At 33.1% G+C, this 20,128-nt stretch overlaps 4 protein-coding genes and 1 long non-coding RNA gene across 7 annotated transcripts; 3 read left to right on the top strand and 2 right to left on the bottom strand.

The window, feature by feature from the left end:
• The first annotated feature begins 85 nt into the window (after positions 1-85).
• Positions 86-1,866, top strand: LOC113403584 (translin-associated protein X). Its single transcript, XM_026644172.2, has 4 exons — positions 86-224; positions 306-531; positions 709-1,124; positions 1,653-1,866. Exons 1-4 carry the CDS (start codon positions 212-214, stop codon positions 1,835-1,837), a joined length of 840 nt encoding a protein of 279 aa, XP_026499957.1. The 5' UTR covers positions 86-211; the 3' UTR covers positions 1,838-1,866.
• Positions 1,867-1,926: 60 nt separating this feature from the next.
• On the bottom strand, positions 1,927-9,441 carry LOC113403579 (aprataxin and PNK-like factor). Of its 2 annotated transcripts, none has more exons than XM_026644165.2 (7): positions 9,263-9,441; positions 9,041-9,112; positions 8,629-8,959; positions 8,125-8,402; positions 3,541-3,626; positions 2,953-3,116; positions 1,927-2,149 (listed from the first exon to the last, which is right to left on the bottom strand). In XM_026644165.2, exons 1-7 carry the CDS (start codon positions 9,356-9,358, stop codon positions 1,953-1,955), a joined length of 1,224 nt encoding a protein of 407 aa, XP_026499950.2. In that variant the 5' UTR covers positions 9,359-9,441; the 3' UTR covers positions 1,927-1,952. The 2 variants fall into 2 exon arrangements, with proteins under 2 accessions (XP_026499950.2, XP_026499951.2); XM_026644166.2 differs by having other exon boundaries at positions 2,089-2,381.
• Positions 9,442-9,847: 406 nt separating this feature from the next.
• Positions 9,848-14,596, top strand: LOC113403586 (oxysterol-binding protein-related protein 11). Its single transcript, XM_026644175.2, has 6 exons — positions 9,848-10,156; positions 10,833-10,994; positions 12,130-12,227; positions 12,990-13,068; positions 13,401-13,913; positions 13,944-14,596. The coding sequence occupies exons 1-5, from the start codon at positions 9,971-9,973 to the stop codon at positions 13,509-13,511; spliced, it is 636 nt and encodes a 211-aa protein (XP_026499960.1). The 5' UTR covers positions 9,848-9,970; the 3' UTR covers positions 13,512-13,913; positions 13,944-14,596.
• A 1,147-nt stretch (positions 14,597-15,743) lies between these two features.
• Positions 15,744-16,357, top strand: LOC135193700 (uncharacterized). The gene is made up of 2 exons (XR_010309386.1): positions 15,744-15,809; positions 16,238-16,357. It is a non-coding gene; the product is annotated as an uncharacterized LOC135193700 (long non-coding RNA).
• Positions 16,358-16,639: 282 nt separating this feature from the next.
• Positions 16,640-19,905, bottom strand: LOC113403578 (cytochrome c oxidase subunit 6B1-like). Of its 2 annotated transcripts, none has more exons than XM_026644164.2 (3): positions 19,751-19,905; positions 17,336-17,419; positions 16,640-16,898 (listed from the first exon to the last, which is right to left on the bottom strand). In XM_026644164.2, the coding sequence occupies exons 2-3, from the start codon at positions 17,413-17,415 to the stop codon at positions 16,730-16,732; spliced, it is 249 nt and encodes an 82-aa protein (XP_026499949.2). In that variant the 5' UTR covers positions 17,416-17,419; positions 19,751-19,905; the 3' UTR covers positions 16,640-16,729. The 2 variants fall into 2 exon arrangements, with proteins under 2 accessions (XP_026499949.2, XP_064073325.1); XM_064217255.1 differs by lacking the exon at positions 19,751-19,905 and adding an exon at positions 17,552-19,744.
• Positions 19,906-20,128: the final 223 nt, after the last annotated feature.

Raw genomic sequence — 20,128 nt, 5'->3', positions numbered from 1 at the left:
AAATATATATAAAAAAAAAACTAGGAATAAGCAATAACAAACGAAAGAGCACTGCCAACTCTGACAAGCTGTTTGTCACTGTCAATTAAATTATTGTCATTTATCTATGTATACTAAATAGTTGCTCAAGTAAATAAATAATACTTTTCAGAGTTTCTAATATTGTGCTTAAAGGCAAATAAATCAAATTATATAAATAATCACTTAAGCCATGTCTGGACGAGGTACATTAGTCAGTTACAGTACAGGAATCGTATATTCATATTTAATTTGTGTTGTTTGTACTAAGTATCACGTTTTTGTAGGTAAATATCGTGTTAACCGGCAAAAGCATTCCCAAACGACATTATCCAATGTAGCAAAAGAGGCAGCTATATCTTTGCCAGCAGATAGTCCAGTTTTGGCGATGTTTAAAGACGCAGCTTTGAAATTAAATGATCGTCAAGACAGACACGAGAGACTGGTTAAACTCTCTAGGGATATAACCATTGAAAGCAAGAGAATAATATTCCTCTTGCATTCTGCTATTACGTAGGTTTTTACTATTGTCATTGAAAATATACTCTTTTAACAAAAAGATTGAACTCTTTAATCATCTATTTCTATTTTATTTGTAATTTTTGGCATGCATATATATTAAATATAATTTTTTTATAAAAACTACTGGGCAAACTACACAGTTTTAACTGATTAATTTTTCTTTTTTAGTGAAGAAGCTGCAGAAAAAGCTGTTAAAGAAGCAAAGGAACGCCTTGAAAAGCTTACTAAAGGACCAATAAAGAGTATTGGTTTAGAACTTGAAAATATACCAGCTTACTTGCATTCCCGAGCAGTCACAGCAGGGTTGCAAGAGTTTATTGAAGCTAGGACTTTCTGCTCTTTAATGGAGAGCAAAGTGATAATCACATGGTCAGAAGTACAGAAAGAATTTCAGTATGTGATAAAAGGAGATGAAGATGAGAGGGTTGTTGTCACATTGTTAACTCAAACGGACTACATGCTCGGTATTGCTGATCTCACTGGGGAATTGATGCGGAAAGCCATCAATTCAATATCAAGTGGTGAAAGCCAGGCATGCTTTCATGCTTGTCAGGTTGTGAGAGATCTATACACTGGATATTTGGGTATATAATAATTGGTTTTTACACATATAATTACTATTATAAATATAAGGAAAGTTTTGACATCACATTTTTGAAAATCATTTTTTTATGGAACATATTTAGTATGTTATGTGTAATTTCTAAGTCTTGTTTTATTCCTAAAGAGTTTTTTGAATACATAATGAGAATTTTTTGTATACATAATGTTCATGATATTGATGATACTATAAATTTTGCTTTTGCCAGATTGACTTTGTCACTCTCTATAAGTTATGCCCACCCAGAAAGATTATAAATGAGCTGTCATGTTTCAAAAACCTTAAAAACATGTTTATATTTAATAGTAACAAAGGCTATGCATAAATTCCCCTCAATTAGTAGCAAAGTACTGATTATAAATTCAGATATAATATATGATCCATACATGTAAAGTTAAAAAAAGCTTGAAAATACTTAAAACACTATTAACAAATGAAATCAATTTACTTCATCACACAAATTCGTACCTATAGTTAATATTTTAGATTTTCATTTGTGTATAAATTTCAGGACTGTTTTGCATGGGTAAGGAGCTAGCTCGTAAGATGTCCACAACTCGTAACAATGTTGCTAAGGTGGAGGCAGCAGTGTATGCTTTAAGAGTGCGGGGAGGGGAGGCTCCTCCACTATTGTTGCTGCCGGTCAAACCTGAGTGGGAAACAATTGAGCACTCAGACGATGAAGGATTTTATTAAATTATACATCATTGACTATAAAAAAAAAATTTTTTTTTTGTCCCTCAACAATTTTGACTTAATAAACGAAAAAAGAATAAGCTTGCATAAAAGAAAATAAATTTTATTTAACAAATTAAGCATCTTCTGAATAATCAAGACTGCCAGGCTCCCATTCGTCCGATTCATCTGTACCATACGGATCGGGTTCAGTATCCGAGCCGGTATCACTCCAATTCTCCTTCTGAACTGTTCTTCGAATCCTCTTTCCCGTCACTATATTTTGAACTGGCAACACATCGGGAACGTTTTTCTTTTGTCTTTTCTTCTGACCTGTTAGACAATTTCTTCCCATGAATAATAAAAATTCATTTATAAAATGATATATTTATTGTTCCGGAACATGATAACTATAATATATTACAAGCGCAACTTAATTAGAATTCGTAATCGTAATCGACGCTATCACCATCGGTATCTTCCACTTGAAAATGATCATCGTAAAAATTAACTGTCTGTGCATTTATGAAGAATACATTGCCACGTCGTTCCACGACTTGCATACCTAAAAAAGAGAAAAAAAAATAAAGCCCACACTTTTCCCACACCTGGACATGTTCGGCTTTTATTTTGTGGCAGACCAAGCGTATTGATAGTGACGTTATAAAGCCTACATCATATAAAATCGAAATATGAACTCTTGATTTCATAAAACTTCACTAACATTTCTTTCAAACAGAAAATTTCCCTCGCCGAAACTGTTTTTTTTATTTTATTTAAATAAAATAAACTCATTATTGGATTACATTTAATGTAAACTGACTACCACTGACTAAAAACTACAAAAGAGAAACACTGTACAATCGTTTCAATTGCCGGATTTAAAATAAATTAACAACTTTGACCTTGAATCACAATATCGAAGAATTGCACTTTGATTGACAATAATAAAAAAATTGACGCCTACGAAGCTGTCAGACAAAAGTATATTTTTTTTTAAAAGTATATTAATGATTTAATGTTACTTTACATCCATATGATCAGAGTAATTATTAATAAGTAGCCCCTAGGTGTTCCGCAGAATAGAATGCTGTCCGAGTCGGAGTCCGACTGTGCTAGTACAGTATGCGGCGTACCCGGCCGGGGCGGCGGCAGCGTGCCCGGCGGGTGGTCGTGGCAGCGCCAGTGGCGCGGGTCGGGCCTGCGGCACGCGGCGCCGTAGGGGCACGCGCCGCGCTCGCCCGCGCCCCAGTCGGCGTCGCGCGGGTGGCTGAACTGCGACAGGTGCTGCGGGTTCCGCCTGAGAACGGACTTTTTACACTACCGTGACCTCGCCCACGCATTATTCATATGAAACGGACAACTTTCAATAAGTACTAGAAAATGTTTTTTTTATCTATGTTAAGAAGTATTTTTTCTTGGTGGTAGGGCTCTGTGCAAGCAAGTCTGGGTAGGTACCACCCACTCATCAGATATTCTACATCCAGTACTCAATATTGTTGTGTTCCGTTTTGAAGAGTGAGTGAGCCAGTGTAACTACAGGCACAAGGAACATATCATCTTAGTTTCCCAGGTTGGTGGCGCATTGATGTAAGGAATGGTAAATATTTCTCACAGCGCCATTGTCTATGGTGGTGACCACTTACCATCAGGTGGCCCATGTGCCCATCTGCCAACCAAAAAAAAATAGTTTTATATATTTTTTAATTATGACAATTACACACCTGTAACAATTCACACCATATATACACCTTTCCCTCGGTCGATTTGGCTTATCTTTTGCAGCACCATCATTTATATTCGCATCAGCCTATAAAAAGACAAATCATTTTAATTAAAACTTTTTCCTTACATAATTATCTTGGTTTACTTGGCTCATTCAAAATTTTCTATAATCATTTCATTAATAATCAAGTTCATTGTTTTTCACTATGGTAATCTAGTATTCATTATTTCTATTTACAAAAGAGGCTACATATATATAGTTCCAACCTAATTTTAATTTATATAGAAAAAACGATTACATTGTGATATAAAAAAACAACTAAATACAAAATAATGTAACTGTTAAAGGTTACTTTCTTCAGAATAATATTATCGGGATAATATTATCCTGATAAGAGTCCGATCCAACTACGTACAATTAAGTATCTACTTAATATAATCTTAAAATGACTGATTAACATGCAACAAAGCCAAAACTGGTAAACCGAAAGTATTTTATAAAATTCTAAACCCATCCGAATGAAGTTAAATAAGGGATGAAAGTTTGAACGAAAATTCGTATTTTATAATGTTACAAATATGGAAATCGGTAATGAGTTAAATATAGTTCATTTCCCGTAGTATCCGCGGAACACCACAAAAAGGAAATTAAATACAATAAAAAAAATGTTAAAATACCGATTCTATATTACTTACTTTCTATAAATGACTACTAAGACTATCATTATTTTATTGCAAAATATTCAATAGTTCGTCGAGCCTGTTCAACATTGTTGATAAACACGAAAACAACACTAGAGAACCAAATAATCATTAGGGCGCATATTCATTGGTCGATAAGGCCCGCATTCGGGGTGCGGGAGATTTCTGTAACGCATGCCATAGGGCCCGCAAAGAGTTTATCGTTTTCACAGGTCGTCAGAGCCCGCATACAGGGTGCGGGTGATTTCTATAACGCATGCGATAAGGCCCGCATGCGGGGAGCCATTTTCACTGGTCGTTAGAGCCCGCATTTGAAGTGCGAGAGAATTAGGTACCTACAGTTTGGCAGTGGGTTTTGAGATAAGCAGACGTACTCGCCATGGATCAACAATTATTGCTTTGTGGAGCAATTTTGACTGTTTGCGGTGTATTAAAAAAGAAATTAATAACTTCTTTGAAGAAAAAGAAAAAGAGATTTTGGATGCGAAATTTACTTAAAAGTAGAAAGATGCACGGTGCTTCTAATACGTTGTGTGCGAACTTGAATCCGGCATTGGAATGTGATGTAGAAGCTCATGATCATTTTTTCAGAATACCTAAATACTTATTTGACGATTTATTGAGAAAGGTAGAAAAAAGAATTGAAAAAAAAGACACATTATTTCGTGAGGCTCTTCCTGCACGATTATAACTTGAGGTCACCTTACGTTATTTAGCTACTGGAGATTCTTACAAAAGTTTATATTACTTATTTCGTGTGTCCCCTTCTATTATGAGCAGTTTTATACCAGAAGTGTGTGGCGCTCTCTATGATGCACTGGCAGATTATATAAAGGTAAGTACATATAAATATAAAAATAGTAAATAATATTAAGATTATAAAGTAAATGTTTATTTAAATTTTGCAATATTCTTACAAATTTGTACGTTTCGAAGTTTTAATTACGTTACGTACGTACGTACGTTAAAAAGTTTTAATTGAGCAGAATACACTTCCGGTCACCTAAAGCGTACCACCCTTTTTTATGGACACCAATATATTGAACTATATTGAAATGCCGTTTTCGGAGTGTTATGGGCAGACACAACAGATTAGGTTACAAAATATTGTTTTCAAATGTACGTTCTTAGAAAGTTTTATTTGAAAGAAAGAAAGAAATTTTCTTCTCTTCTTTCGAAAAATCTTTAGAAAAATCTTTCTTTCTTTCAAATAGTTTTATTTAATTTTTTTTCATTTTTTCATTTGATAACCAAAAATGTATCGTTTTTCTCCGATGTACGGATATTGTGTACAACCATCTCTAAATATTGACTAACAAAATATTTCTTTATTGTTATTAGTTTCAAATTTCAATGTCTGGTGGATTACAAAGTGGTTCGATTTTGGTATCCGCGAGTGTAGTAATCATTTAATCAATATCAAATAATTAAATGAAATAAAAATGCCTCACCAGGCAAATAGATGTTGCATAATTATAAATAATATATAAAATTGCTTCATATGTTTGTGAAACTGATGTTGTTGAAATCGTCTTCATAGTTAGATAAATTAGACACGGATGCGGAACTTAAATATCCTGGATTTTCTGGATCACAGGTATTGGACGTCGAGGTACCATAGGACAACAACGAAGATTTGGTTTGCTGTCTCAATGCTTTTAATTGAATTTCCGATAAAGCCTTTTGAATATCTGTTTTTGCAATAATTGAAAACTCGCGTGGCAATGTACGTAAAGTCGAGGCTATATATCTCCCAAAAATGTCGAATTCATCTTCTTTATTTTGTAGTAACGATGTTGTATTTTTAGTAACATTCTCGGCAATTTTATTTATTTTGTCAATGGCTTCATGTACCTCGTCCTGTCTTTTATTTGATTTGCCCATTTTCTTCGTTGCTAGTTTTGATGGCACAGTGAATGTAGATGAAGACGTTTCGGTTAGTTCTTGAACTCGATTTTCAATAATTTCATCCGCAGCATTTGAGTTTTCTTCTCTATCATTCTCTTCTAATACCGTATTATTATTTTCGAAGTCAACAGTGTCAGTAACTATTTCCGAATTTTCATCGATCTGTAAATAAAAAATATTCATGATTATATGTTCTTTTTTCAGGTCCCAAACACAGAACAAAAATGGATGGATATAATAAAAACTGGATTTCAGTTAAAGTGGAATTTTCCTGGATGTATTGGGGCAATTGATGGTAAACATATAAACTTGCGAGCTCCAGCCTGTAGTGGATCTGAGTTCTATAATTATAAAAAAACTTTTAGCATTGTTTTACTAGCTTGTGTCGATGATGATTATTCATTCACTTATATTGATATTGGAGCAAAGGGCAGATATTCTGACGGCGGAGTTTTTAGTAATTGTTCTTTAAAACGAGCAATTGATGACGGTAGTCTGAATATTCCAGCAGAAAGTATTATTGTTGCGGATGCTGCATTACCTATTTCAGATTCTAAATAATAAAAAATAGTGATATTTTATATAATATTATATTTCTTAAAAATATATATTAAATAACCTACTTAATTAGGATTGTCTTTGGTAACATAAATAAAGTTTGTATACTTACATTTGAAAATGTCTTCTCTTTATTTTTTAATGCTCTTAAAAATCCATCGGCAATTGAAAACCATGACACCTTCGGTTTATAAACAGAATCTCGGTCGCTTTCGGATCGAGTGCTCTTTTCAATTTTTTTTAATTCTTGATAGTACGATGACCTTAAATTTTTAATTTTTTTTGGTATATCTTTGTTTGAGATGCCACTAATGTTTAACTTTTCCGCAATTTGTTTGTACGCGCTTTGTCTTGCGTCATGATTTTTATACAAAGCACTCGTTACGTTCCACAAACATTCGTAGTCTCGATAGATCTCTACGAGTTTTAGCATTTGTGAATCCGAAAACCGTTCAGCCATTTTGCTCCCACGCTGCGTAAATAAACAGCGTTAATAATATAAATAATGCGCGTAGTATTGATGACGTCTAATGAATGACTGAACGGAGGCGAGTCACCGCATGCTTTGTATCGACCGAGTTATCGACTGTCTAGTTTCATTGGTCGTTGTCCCGAATGCTGATATCACCCGCACACGTTTAATCGACCGAGTTATCGACCAGTGGATTTCATTGGTTGTTAGCTCGCATGCGGGTACTCCCCGCAATCGGGCTAACTACCGACTTATCGACCAATGAAAATGCGCCTTTACAGCACATTTATTATCAAGGCTCATACGGAACTGATTTTTTTTCAAAATATGACGTTGCTTTTTTTTCACGCACATTTACGTGCTACATCCCGCAATTACGTTGACGGCTTTCCTGTATAGCTCGCACTAATGAGTCTAGAGAAATTCCAAAAATAATGTGATATTATATTTTTGCGATGAAATACTACATCGTCCGTTTAATATCACTTAAAATAATTGTTTTATGATTTTTTGCTTAAACAATAAATATGATGATATTTTAATTAATGTTTTACCAAACATTATAAATTTTTGTTGGCTAACAGGCACAAAAAACAATTGATTATTAGTTATTATAAATCTACATAAAATTTAATGTTGTCAAATATTTATTTTATAATTGTCGCAAATAATCTTCGTAAAATCACGAGCATGGCGATGTAGCCTACCTGCATGTTTCGATTCAGTTGAATTGCTGAAAATACGTATCTATTGCCGTTAAAAGTAAACAATCAACATACTCTCTAGTTTTAAACAGGTATGAGCATTATGCAAAGGTATAAAAAAAATATTTTTTTAAAACTCGTAATATTAGGATTTTCATCAGTTTAAGAGTTAGACGACGAGATATAAATAGAGGTGCCGCCTCGAAACAGCTAAGTTTGGTGAAAAAAAATATTATTACCGCAAGATCACTAGGTCCGGGTTTTACGTCATCAGGATCTACTTTCACTGTCACATTTTCTGTTTTAACCTTTTTCACATCACCACTGTCTGGACTGTGTGATCGTTTTATTGATGGACTTTTATTATTGGACTCATCATCATTTTTTACTTTTTGTTCATTTGATTGATTTTGTGAATTTGACAAACCAGACCCACTGACTTCAGGTTGAACTGGCTCATTATCCTTTGGTACTGTTATATGTTGATTTATTTGGATAGTGTTTTCACTATGTGTACCTTGAATGAAAAAAAAAACATCACTTCCCGAAAGATTAGGTTGTAAAGTGAGTGATCAATATTTAACTATATGCCAATGTCTAAGGTCACAGTAGACCCAACATTGGGTGGGAAATATGCAGAAAGTGTTTAATTATACAAAATATTATAAAAATTATATTTGTATATAAAACAATTGAAGCCTGAATCTTACAACATATTAAATTCAACTTTAGGAATTACTTACTTATCAAGGAAGGTGACTCTGCTCTACTGTTATTGTAACTGTCTTTATTATCACAGTTAAAGCCACCTGAACCATCAATATTAACTTTATTCAAATTTAATGTGTTATTTTCGCTAGGGACAGCTTCCATCAGCGCATATTCTTCTGTATTTTTTTCTGATTCAGTCTTGCCCGAATCCTCACCATCTGGGCAATAAATTACTTCATACCAAAAATCATCAGGCAAGAGTCCAAATCGATCTCCATTATGTAGTGTTTTAGAAGATCCTAGATGTAAAATTTCTATTGCTTTTGAATCTTTTAGTTTAAAAAAGCAAGGATTTAGATGCAACTAAAAAAAAAATTACTATTCTAATAATTATGTAATTTCTACATTAAATATTTGAAATAAAGTATTACATTTTATTCTTACCGCTTTTATAGTAATTGTTTCATCGTCTACTAACAATTCTCCATGTTCACGCGATATACGTTTATCGTTGCACTGTAAGACACGAGTTTATTTCTGATTACTTCCTTTTTGCATTAGGAAAAATGTTCATGACAATTAACATTAATTTTATAATTATATGCGCAAAACATATATCAATTCTTAATTTACTGTACGTTAATAATAAAAAAAAATATGACTCACATCTAGAAGTTTTCCTCTTCCTACAATGTGTTCTCCGTGCCCTAACTGAACTTTTGTAGAATTAGAGGCATCAATTCTTATTAACTTTATAGTCATTTTATAACTTAAACTTTATAATATTCTTCTTCTAATTTCAAGTAGCTATTTCTCAATCTCAACATCAACTGTCAACAATAACAAAGTGTAAAAAAATACTTTTAAATTACATTTGAATTTGACAATTTATTGTCAAACTATAAAAACGTCATATAAACGTCATAAGTATTAAAAATATGTAAGGAAATAAATTATAAATAATTAATTGTAGTTTACCCAAAATTAAAATATATTTAACAAAATTATTAAACAAAACGCTTAAGTAAAATATAACAATTCAACTTATTTCGATAAATATCTAAATATTTATTTACATTATACGACAACCATATTATTAAGTCTAAAATTGTATGTATTATATAGTTTTACAAAAAAATTATATTAATTTTTACCACCGTGCATTTTTTGACATTTTCAATGCTCATTGCATAGAAAGATAAATAATATTTCTCGATTTATTTTTCAGGGTAACCAAACTATTATGTTGTCCAGCCTGTCGATTTGTCATTTTGTCAATAATTCAATACTCAGCAATTAATGTATTTTATGTAAATATTAAATAATGATACTACTCAGAAAAATAAAAACAAAATAAAATTTATTACACAAATCATGATTAAAACAACAAGCTTAGGGTCAAATCGTCCGCTGTCTGGTCAACTATACAAATACACAAATGTTGTAAAAGGATGGCAGCAGAGGTGGTTTGCAGTGGATCCAGAAACTGGGGTGTTGTCCTACTATTTGTTTGATGGCCCTGGAGACACTGTTCAACCGGGTCAGCCGGCAAGAGGAGAGGTGACACAGTTACGACGTATATTGATATAGTGATGAGTTCAAAGAATTATAATACAACAACAATGAAATATCAATTAATTATTGATGTATCCAGCTATTTAACTATTTATTTTAAATTCAATTGCTATAAATATGGTCAATTAATCATTTCTTTATTCTTAACATATAGTTAAAATTATTATATTACTAGTAGACCTGGTCATATGTTGTTGTGGCTATGTTGTATTTTACATTATATTGTACAGCCAAAAATATCTTAACACCCAGTATATATTGGTAATATACATTGAACTAATAGAATTAAAGGATGTAACATTTAAAATTACAAGTAAAGGTACTCTCACCAAAAACTATTTACCCTATTCCTTCAAATTATATGCACCTATTTGAATAACAGTATTCATTTCCTCCTGTAACCTTTCTTTCAATGTATTATAAAGATTATTCTATGATTCTAGTTAAGTATACATACAGGCAACTTATGTAATTGATTTATAACAAGAATATATATGTATATTCAAAGAAAAAATGAAAATTATAGGAATAAATTTGTTATAGAATTTAAAGAGTAAATACATATGTTGTCAATGGGACAGAGGGAATCACTATTGTTGTTTTATGTTTAACAGGGTTTTTAATTTGTGCAATATTTAATATAAAAGGTCATAACTTCCAGGCACACCTAGCCGCTGCTGTGATATGTCCAAGCGATGAAGACTCCAAAACATTCACTATTAACTGTGCTTCTGGAGACATGTTAAAACTGAGAGCTACAGATGCCCGAGCCAGGCAAGAATGGGTCAATGGACTAAGAGCCATAGCAGAGATACATACTAAGGTATTTATATTAATAATATTTTATTTAAAATATATTATATATTTTATCATTTTATTAATTTATTTATTTTAAGAATGAACAAATCAATAACCTGATGGCAAGTGGTCCTAGTAGCTTGGCTCATATGCACTTACACCATAAATATATTGATGATGATGTTTGCCTGGCCAATATCGGCCACGGCGGCTAATCTCAAGATCAAAAAATACTTCATTCAATCAAAATATACTTTATTCGAGTAGGCTTTTTGTACAAGCCCACTTTTGAATCATCATTTACCACACTATATTAAGTGAAGTTACCACTGGCTTGGAATGCAGATTCTACCGAAAAGAAACGGCAAAAACTCAGTAGTTACTCTTTTACTCATATATAATAAGATACCAGGAGATATAATCAATTTACCGTTTACTAAATTTAAAAAGTTTATTAAAACTAAATTAATAAATAAAACTTATTATTCATTAAAATAATACTTTTTAGAAAAAAACGGCTCGGGTTCCATGACAGGACACTAATATTGTAAAAGACAGCATTGAAACGGCAAAGTTAAAAATGTCTGCGGAATATTATTATAGAAACTGATACCTTGCCCCGAGAAGGATTTATTGACTTTGCGGAGTCGGAAACTTGGCTTTATAAGGTTATCCTTATACAATGAACATCACTGATTCTATCAAATCAAATCAATCAAAATCAAATCAAATCACTACTCTCTTTCGTAAATTAAAGACAGATTCAATATCTGCAGCGTTAACGAAGTTATATGCCATATGACATAATACTGTGAAAATAACCAAAACGTACTAGACAAGCGGTATCTACAAGTTACAAGGCCAACTACGCAGGATAATATATATTTTTTTTCATCAGAAATATCCAATAACTTTATCGGCTCGACATAGGTTGATTTGAACACAGAAGTTCGGGATCTACGTCCTGCGCTTAGATATAAATCTAAGCGCAGGACGAAGGAGGCAATCAAATGTATTATTAACAATGAGACAATGGGTGTTTTAAACGTAAAAGAGAGCGTTTGTCATCACGACATAAAAGTCGGTCTTACTCTCGACGCACGTCGCACGCCAATTGACGTATTACATCGAATTCTTAAGATATATTCGTAATATTGCAGGCCATGGGGGCAAATCCACCCTTGCAACCTCGAGAGCAGCTAGCTGTCCACGATGCCATGGCATCAGCTCGGCAACAATTACAAGCAACTGAACTAAGGTAATAAATACTACTATCAATTTCAACCGGCGTGCCTTATCCGTAGGGACCGACCGTGCAGGAGGTATTACATTGCATAAGTGTGTCGTGACTCAAACACATTAATATTATGTTCCCTAACACTCACAAATCTACGATGCCGGCAAGCAAACACAGCCAGAAAACCGTTGCTAGCATGAACTCTCACACACAGAGTCAATGGTTTTATGTTATTTCAATGGTACAAGAGTCTAAACTTCAGGTTTTCTCATTTGTGAGCTTGGGTGCCTTATAGATTCTAAACCAACAAGGTAGACAGTTACAGTAGATTATCATAAGTTTTACTATTCTTTAAAAATGGTTATATGATTTAATGTTTAATTTCAGTTTTTTTTATGCAGTTTCCATACTTGTGAAGTTATTTACTCACTCGGAATAGTTGTATAGTTTTTTTTTTACATAAATATAATTTATTAAATCACAGATTAAATAAAATAATTATAACTTTTAACTTTTTAATCTGTATACTGGTTATTATTGAACACTATAGTTGATTTCATTTTTTTTGTTTTTTTGGGTCTGTGTGTAGTTTAGCTGTTGGCCCTACTGGCCTTACCAGCGTCACCGGGCGTGGGGGGCGAGTACTAGACTCAGCCTTGTTGATCTCATCCCAAGCAAAACATTTGTATATCCCACGCAATCCCCACTCTTCACACCGCTACCTAGCGCCTCCTCTTCAACACTCGCTGCTCACTTCACTTTATTCGTTATTATATTTTATAGTGATGCAGCGTTGGCGAGATGCATCGAGTCAGCGGATTCTCCCTTTCCTCATACAGATCCAGATTTACTGCTTCTTAAGGTATGCATTTTGCTAAGACTACACACACACTTACATAACACAATCTTTGTTGCTTTTAAACAACTTAGGAATAAATTAACAACAGTCAAAATCTATTAAAAAGTATGCTGAGGTGTTTGTCATATCACAAATCTGAATTTTCGCTATGTACCTACACTAAAACGTAATGCTTCAATATTAGATCTATCGAACTTTAAAGTTGAATAATTGCAGTTATGTGTGTATTGCAGAATGTATATTATACAGGAAGTATTATTGAATTAAATATAGATATTTATTAACAGCCATTTTTTGTTTTTAATTGTGTGACTAATATAACCGTATCTTTAAAGGCGACGTCGGCGGCCAGCATGCAGTGCTTGTTGCAGTGCCTGGGCATCTTACTCCGACAGCAACAGTACGCGACTCTCAGTATTTCCAAAAACTCTAACAGTGACCATTAGCCCTATTTATATGTAATCTGATCACAATGAAAGATAAAAAAAGGAAACAGACATATATATACATAGCAAAGCGACTTTCGATTTTGATTACAAATGAAATCAAAAAATTATAAGTTAGTATTATGGACCGATGTAGTATTAGCTGTTTATCAATCCGCAACAAATATTTGATAGAAACAGTTGCTATGATCAACCGTGATAGGCTCACTGATATATTCTGTACTACCATCAATTAAACAGCATTCTGTTTACAACAGCACACAATTTTACTTAAATTTCACTTTTAAAGTTAAAACTAATCAGTTTTTGTATCAAGCTTTTCTGTAAAATTAGTGATTTCGGTATTCGGTGTAAATTATAGAATAAAAACTTTCATTCCATACAAACTAAATGAAACAACTCGTTGCCATGACTAAAACATTTTAAACTAAGGAAAATTCAAGTCAAAGTGTTTGCTCCTTTTTTCCTCTTTCAATTGTGCGCAACTATAATTTATTATTTTAATTGAAATTCAATATGTAATTGCTAACCTAATATATAATTTACAAAAAAATAGCAATCCTAAAATAATCTTATTTTAATGATTCCAAATAAATCCTGGCAATATTAATCACTGCTTATTTTTTTTATTAATTTGTAAATAAAAGTTATTTAATTGTCATTAGGTAGTGTAATCATCTGATTTCATTTTGTAAATTTTATGGCTTAAGACGTCAAATTTATATCACAATTACGTATATCGGATTTGTGCTCGAAAAATCTATATTTTTTATATTAGATTGAAATTAATTTTATATTTTTGTATCTGTATTTGCTTAATTTTAGTTTAATTTAATTTTAGTAAAAAAAAAAATCTAAATGTTCTATTAGAATACGGTTAGTTTTAAAATATTTGCATCTGTGTTTGTACTTGTACGCTACTATATACTGTTCGCTAGACTTTTTTTAAAAAGTCCGCCGTGACTTAAATCGGTCGGGACATACTCATTATTAATTTCCAAATGTATAAATATTTAAAAAAATATATTCCACTTCCTATTTAAGGTCATGCTTGTAAGTAAAAATAAAAATCATCTAAAAATGTTGTTATTGTTTTAATGATTTTATTTTTATTAACCTCAATTTTAAATAGTTCTTATCATTGAACTCATACTGAACTTAAGGCCGATTTTTCAATGAGCAGTTTACTAATATCAGAAAAAAATATTTTTTTAGTTTTAGTTGGTAATTGATATAACAGCATTTGAACTTATATGTTGAAAAATATATTTGACTAGCAAAACTCGGCAAATATATCAACGTATATCATTTACATGGCAATCAGTAGAGAAATATTTGTGCTGCAGCGCCATCTACCGGCAAGTTACAAAGAAATGAAAAGTATATAAAACCTTATCCATTAAAAAATGCATTTAAAAAAGTCAATTTACACGGTGATTGGCCAAACACTCAAACAGCGTCTAAGTTTATAACTTAATCTCAAACAAATATACCGAAACATATATAAATAAGCAATAATTTTTTGTGGTCCGGAGTGGAACCTGTTTCCACGGGATGTGTAGACGTATAAGACAGAGAAAACATTTTTACAATTAGTAAATGTATAATTTGATATCTCTTTATGTCTTTCATTTGATTTTATGCAGTATGCTATCTACAAAGCAGTTGGTTATTATATGTTAAATAGATATTAACTTTATAAAAAATGAGAAGCCTTAGAAATGACAATGAAACAAATACGATCTTCAACTGCCGAGCTAAGCTCTTACACACAAATCAATATTTTCTTGGAACCGAGCCAAAGCATCTGCAGTATGACAGCATATGTTTAAGTTTACTTCAACAAAACAAAGGCTATGTGTATTGATAACCATTTACATAACATGCATGAAGTGTTCAATATAGTTATTTGTTGAAGTAGGTACATAGATAGGTCTTATCAAACAAAATAAAATAATTAATTATTAAAATTCATGTTGTTGATTTTCAAGTCTCTTTCTGAAAATAAATAAATATTAAGATTGTAATCAATGAAACAATACAGTGTAGAGGTTTATATACAAAATGATGATTAAATATACATAATTATAAAAAAGGTTTTATTGTCAATAGCGGCCATATCGGCCATATAGATATTTTGTAGACTGTCATTTTATATTTATTATTTTCATTTATGTATTGCCGGCGGCATTCTTTTTTTATATTATTTATTTCTAAATAAACTTATTGCAAAATGTGTGACGAAGAGTTTAGAACATTACGCATGGATCCCCGATACCCGTTTCAAAATCAAACTAAGTTAGTACCTACTTAACTTAAATTTTATTTATATACGTGTTAATCATTCGTTGACTCTTATTCCGATTATTTAACACTACTACCCGAGAAACCTTTAAAAAAATAGACGTGGTTTGGAATGGGTAAACTGACAACTTTACTCAGTTGGCATAGCACGGCACTTTATTAGTGATTATCTTAATTATACTATTTGAATTTGCCCTACATTAAACTATTTTTAAATAAGTTGCCGATATCGGGCGATCAATTTTTCAATAGAAAAACGTTCTTAACATTAGTCGTACAATATTGACACAAACTTTTGTCTGTTTAACTAACTACAAGTGGAACATTTTAGGGCGTGTTACGACAACTACTGCGATTTTTACAAGTGCACTCGTTTGTTGGGGGAGGTTGATGACTGTCAAATATTCAAGAGATATTTTCAGACCATCTGCCCCAACTTCTGGACCGAGCATTGGGACGAATTGCGCAAAAAGGGAGCATTTCCTGGACCAATTTAATATTTTAAATTTTTAATTAAAAGTTTTGAAGTTTGCTTTTAACAAGTCGTTTTAATTAAATTTCGTCAAAAATCTAAGTACATATATTAGATTTTTACTAGTATTTATAATTAACTTAGGCAACTTATACATAGCATACATGTTTATCTTAGACTAGAAATTGTTGAATTGTAGATAAGATTATCTCGATAATTTGACATACATTATATTATTAAGTTTTCTGAGTAAAATTTTTTTTATAAATATTTATAGATCTTGACAAAATTTTTAAATTTTTAAATTTTTTTAAATATCAGGAATACTTTTTTTAAATAAAACATCAGAAAGTTTAACTGTAACTCATTTAATCTATATCACGCAGCCTAAAGAAATTAAAAATATAAATTAATTTGACTGAACCGCTAGTACGGTCTAGAATTATATTCTGCCTGGGAAAGTGCCGTCGGCGCGTTGCCCGTCCCACTTCTCGACCCACTCATTGGGGCACAGGGACCGGTACACGCGCTTGAAGTAGTTGCAGGGCTCGTACTTCTCGCCGCGGACCTTCTGGCAGCGATAGAAGTCTAGGTAGCTTTGGTAGCAGTGCCTGGAATAATACAAAATAAACTTTAACAAATCAAACCTTTAACAAAAAAGCAAGTATATTTAATCATTTCTATGCCTATTGATATAAAGTGTATAATCATTAATACATATTTGGAATAAAATATTCGTTTATAATAATATGTATAGTATAAAAATAAATAAAAGTGTATATATTATAAATATATTCTTAACTTTTGTGAAAAAACAGCATATTAGTATGTTATATTTTGTAAAGTTTAAAAAATATTTTTAAGGCAATGCAATGTCAAATTAAGTATTAAAGTTTCATTGAGTTAGTGTATTTTTATACATGGTATAGTCATTTGCATTTAAGTAGTATGATATAATATACATTTTATTCCTTTTTTGACTTACTGTTATATGAATCGAGGTCTGAATGATTTCTTCTTTCCATTTTAATAATAATAAAATTTTTACCTTGTCTGGTTCTGGTTAGGGAACCGCGGATCGAATGGTGCGGTTTTGATGTCGGCTGGTGATTTGATCATTTCGGGCATTTTACTGCAACGAAAGAACAGACAAATCATTCTCATAATCCTTTATTGGAAACATTTCTTCATATTAAAATATATACTAAGGGATTAGACAAACATATGATTACATTATTTGTGATAAAATAAAAATAATAATAACATTTATAAACTGTACGTATGCAGTGTTGGCGATAATCTATTTATTTGACCAGTGGCCTCGTCTTTCTCTCTTCTTCGCATGATGTTTCTCTGTATTTTTTCACTTCCTGCATATAAAGGGACCATGCATCCTTTGGCGTATTATCTACTGTTTGTTCATCAATTGCCTTAGCTTTCTTAACTAGACCAGTTTTCAGTACTCTCCCACCCCGTCGTTTGCCAATGAAAGGCAGAATGGGTTTTTTAATTACTGGTTTGTCTTCTACAACTTCAGCTTTTTTAGTCTCTTCTTGCATCTTTTTAAACATTTCTAGAAAACTCCCATCATTTTTTATAGGTATTGGTATTGGTTTGGACCTTGAACTTGACGGCGCATGTAAAATTTGTTCAGGTGTTGGCAAAAGCTCAGCAAAATTGGGGCCTTCCAAATCAGGTGGATCACCATATTGAACATCATCCACAGTAGTAGATTCTACAGCACCAGGTGGAGGCCTTACTTCTTTTCGTGGAGTTCTACACCTTTCTGCCTTTTCTTGTCTACTCCTATGCATCTTCCAAAATCTTTTTCTGTCTGCTACCGTAAACTGCCCTCGACATTCATCTTCGCTCGGAGACGCACTGCGACTACGGCTGTGTGATCGAGAGCTACGAGATTTCGATCCCTTTCCACTTCTTGACCTCCTGCTTCTAAAACGTGAGCTGGAATGATGGCGTAAAGGCGATCTTCCCTTACTCATTGATCTATCTCTTGATCGACTGTTATTACGAGATCCGTGTTTAGTTATTGATTTACGTTTTATGCGTCTTTTAGCACCTGATCTAGAAGATGATGATCGACTAGAAGACGATGATCTACTTCGCCGTAATTTCGGAGTACAAGATCTTTTATGTTTAGCCTTAGGAGTAACTGATCGAGAACGGGATCGAGAAGTAGAACTCGATGAGGAATGCTTCCTGGCATAACAACGAGGTGGGGTAACAGAACTGTCTTTTGTTTTTCTAGGTGGTGTCAAAGATTGACGATCACGATATTTATTTTTTCTATGTGGAGAACGTTCTGATTTCTTATTGGTTTTGGGTGAAGATTTTGAAGACTTTTTATGTGGTTTTGGAGAAACGGAATTCTTCCTCGGTGGAGTATAAATATCTCTTGGTCGTCGTTCTTTCGATTTTGACCGTTTCTGATGAGATCTTCTAGTGCTTTTTGATTCTTTTTCGAGACTAGAAGACCTACTTTTCAATCTTTCATCATTATCATACGATCTATTGCGAGAATGTGATGTTGGTGTATGAGATCGATCAACCCTTGCATTAGCAGACTTCTTATAAGATCTGCCAGACCCTGATGACTGTGATGATTCTGATTGCCTGCGATTTTTCGTTTTCTTAGAGGGTGACCTGGAATATGATCTAGATCTGTAGCTCGACCGGTCACTAGATGAATACTTAGAGTGTTTTGAGGCACTTCTTGATTTACGCCTTCTGTTATCTTCGTAACTGCTTTCCCTTTTCTTAGAGTATTCTCGTTCTTCTCTATCGTATGGTGACACACTCCTTGATTTGGATCTATACAAAGTTCGTGGACGATCGTATTCGCGAGAGCCGTGAGTTGATCGCGAACGTTCACGAGTGGCGTCGTAGTTGCCGAGCTGCTGTGGGGGATACGCATTCCTAGAACTATCATAGTAGCCACCGTCAGGTCTCTGATAATACGTGGAATCGTAATTATAACCGTAACCGGGGGCACTGTAGCCTTGGTAGTCGTATTGAGGCGGCCCGTACTGACTGTAGCTGACCCCCGTCCAGGGATCGGTGGTGGGCAAGGGCGCGGCGTGTGGAGGCGCGTGCTGCGGCGCGTAGTCCGCCTCAGCGCCCGGAGGACCGCCGTCCCACGCGCCCACCTCGCCACGATACGAGGACATACTTATACGAGCCTCTTCGCATAACCTGCGGCAGTTTGTAGGTATGCACACACCTACAAACAGAACAACTTTTTGGTGTAGACAACAACTCTACGATCCCCGTTCGTGATATCGCTCGCACAACGTTAGTCATGTATCGTTGTAAATAATTTGTGACGAGAAACAATAAATTACGTAATACGCGTCCGTATTTGAAGATTGTGATTTGATAAGGCATGCGTAACAAAAAAAGCATAATAAATAATAGAAATAAGAAATACCTGACATTTCAAGCTCACCTTTTGGCTTATTTCAAATTATATTTTCTTCAAAATTACTCAATAGAAAATGGCAGCGAACACATTCGCTTCCCAAATGTCATTGACAATGTAGAATGTATTCAAAGATAATTCACCCTATAATGCAGATATGTAAGAATGAACAGTTAATAAAAAAAATTGGGTCGTTTTTTAATGAAGCTGGGAAGACAATATTTAATATCACAAATTAAAGTAATAGTTTAATTAACTAAAGATTGATTTAAAGATAAACAATATGAAAATTGAGAGTTATAATTATCATTTACAGTGTGCCTTTGTTTTTTGTTATCCCAGTTTTAGATGCTTGAAGCTTGCTAAAAAAATAGTCAAAACTAGTAGAAAATTAAAAACAAAAAC

This window comes from Vanessa tameamea, chromosome 16 (genome assembly GCF_037043105.1).
Source record: "Vanessa tameamea isolate UH-Manoa-2023 chromosome 16, ilVanTame1 primary haplotype, whole genome shotgun sequence".
Lineage (NCBI taxonomy): Eukaryota > Metazoa > Arthropoda > Insecta > Lepidoptera > Nymphalidae > Vanessa > Vanessa tameamea.
Note: the sequence above shows the minus strand (reverse complement) of the source record. Positions and strands in the feature narration are given on the sequence as shown.

Coding starts and splice junctions, on each gene's coding strand:
- LOC113403584 (XM_026644172.2), top strand. Junction 532..708: donor CTCTTGCATTCTGCTATTAC/GTAGGTTTTTAC, acceptor TTTCTTTTTTAG/TGAAGAAGCTGCAGAAAAAG. Junction 1,125..1,652: donor TCTATACACTGGATATTTGG/GTATATAATAAT, acceptor TATAAATTTCAG/GACTGTTTTGCATGGGTAAG.
- LOC113403579 (XM_026644165.2), bottom strand. CDS start 9,358: ATGACTATAAAGTTAATAAGAATTGATGCCTCTAATTCTACAAAAGTT. Junction 8,960..9,040: donor AAACAATTACTATAAAAGCG/GTAAGAATAAAA, acceptor TTTTTTTTTTAG/TTGCATCTAAATCCTTGCTT. Junction 2,150..2,952: donor GCTGCCGCCGCCCCGGCCGG/GTACGCCGCATA, acceptor ATTGTCTAACAG/GTCAGAAGAAAAGACAAAAG.
- LOC113403586 (XM_026644175.2), top strand. CDS start 9,971: ATGATTAAAACAACAAGCTTAGGGTCAAATCGTCCGCTGTCTGGTCAA. Junction 12,228..12,989: donor TTACAAGCAACTGAACTAAG/GTAATAAATACT, acceptor TATATTTTATAG/TGATGCAGCGTTGGCGAGAT. Junction 13,069..13,400: donor CAGATTTACTGCTTCTTAAG/GTATGCATTTTG, acceptor GTATCTTTAAAG/GCGACGTCGGCGGCCAGCAT.
- LOC113403578 (XM_064217255.1), bottom strand. CDS start 19,472: ATGTCCTCGTATCGTGGCGAGGTGGGCGCGTGGGACGGCGGTCCTCCG.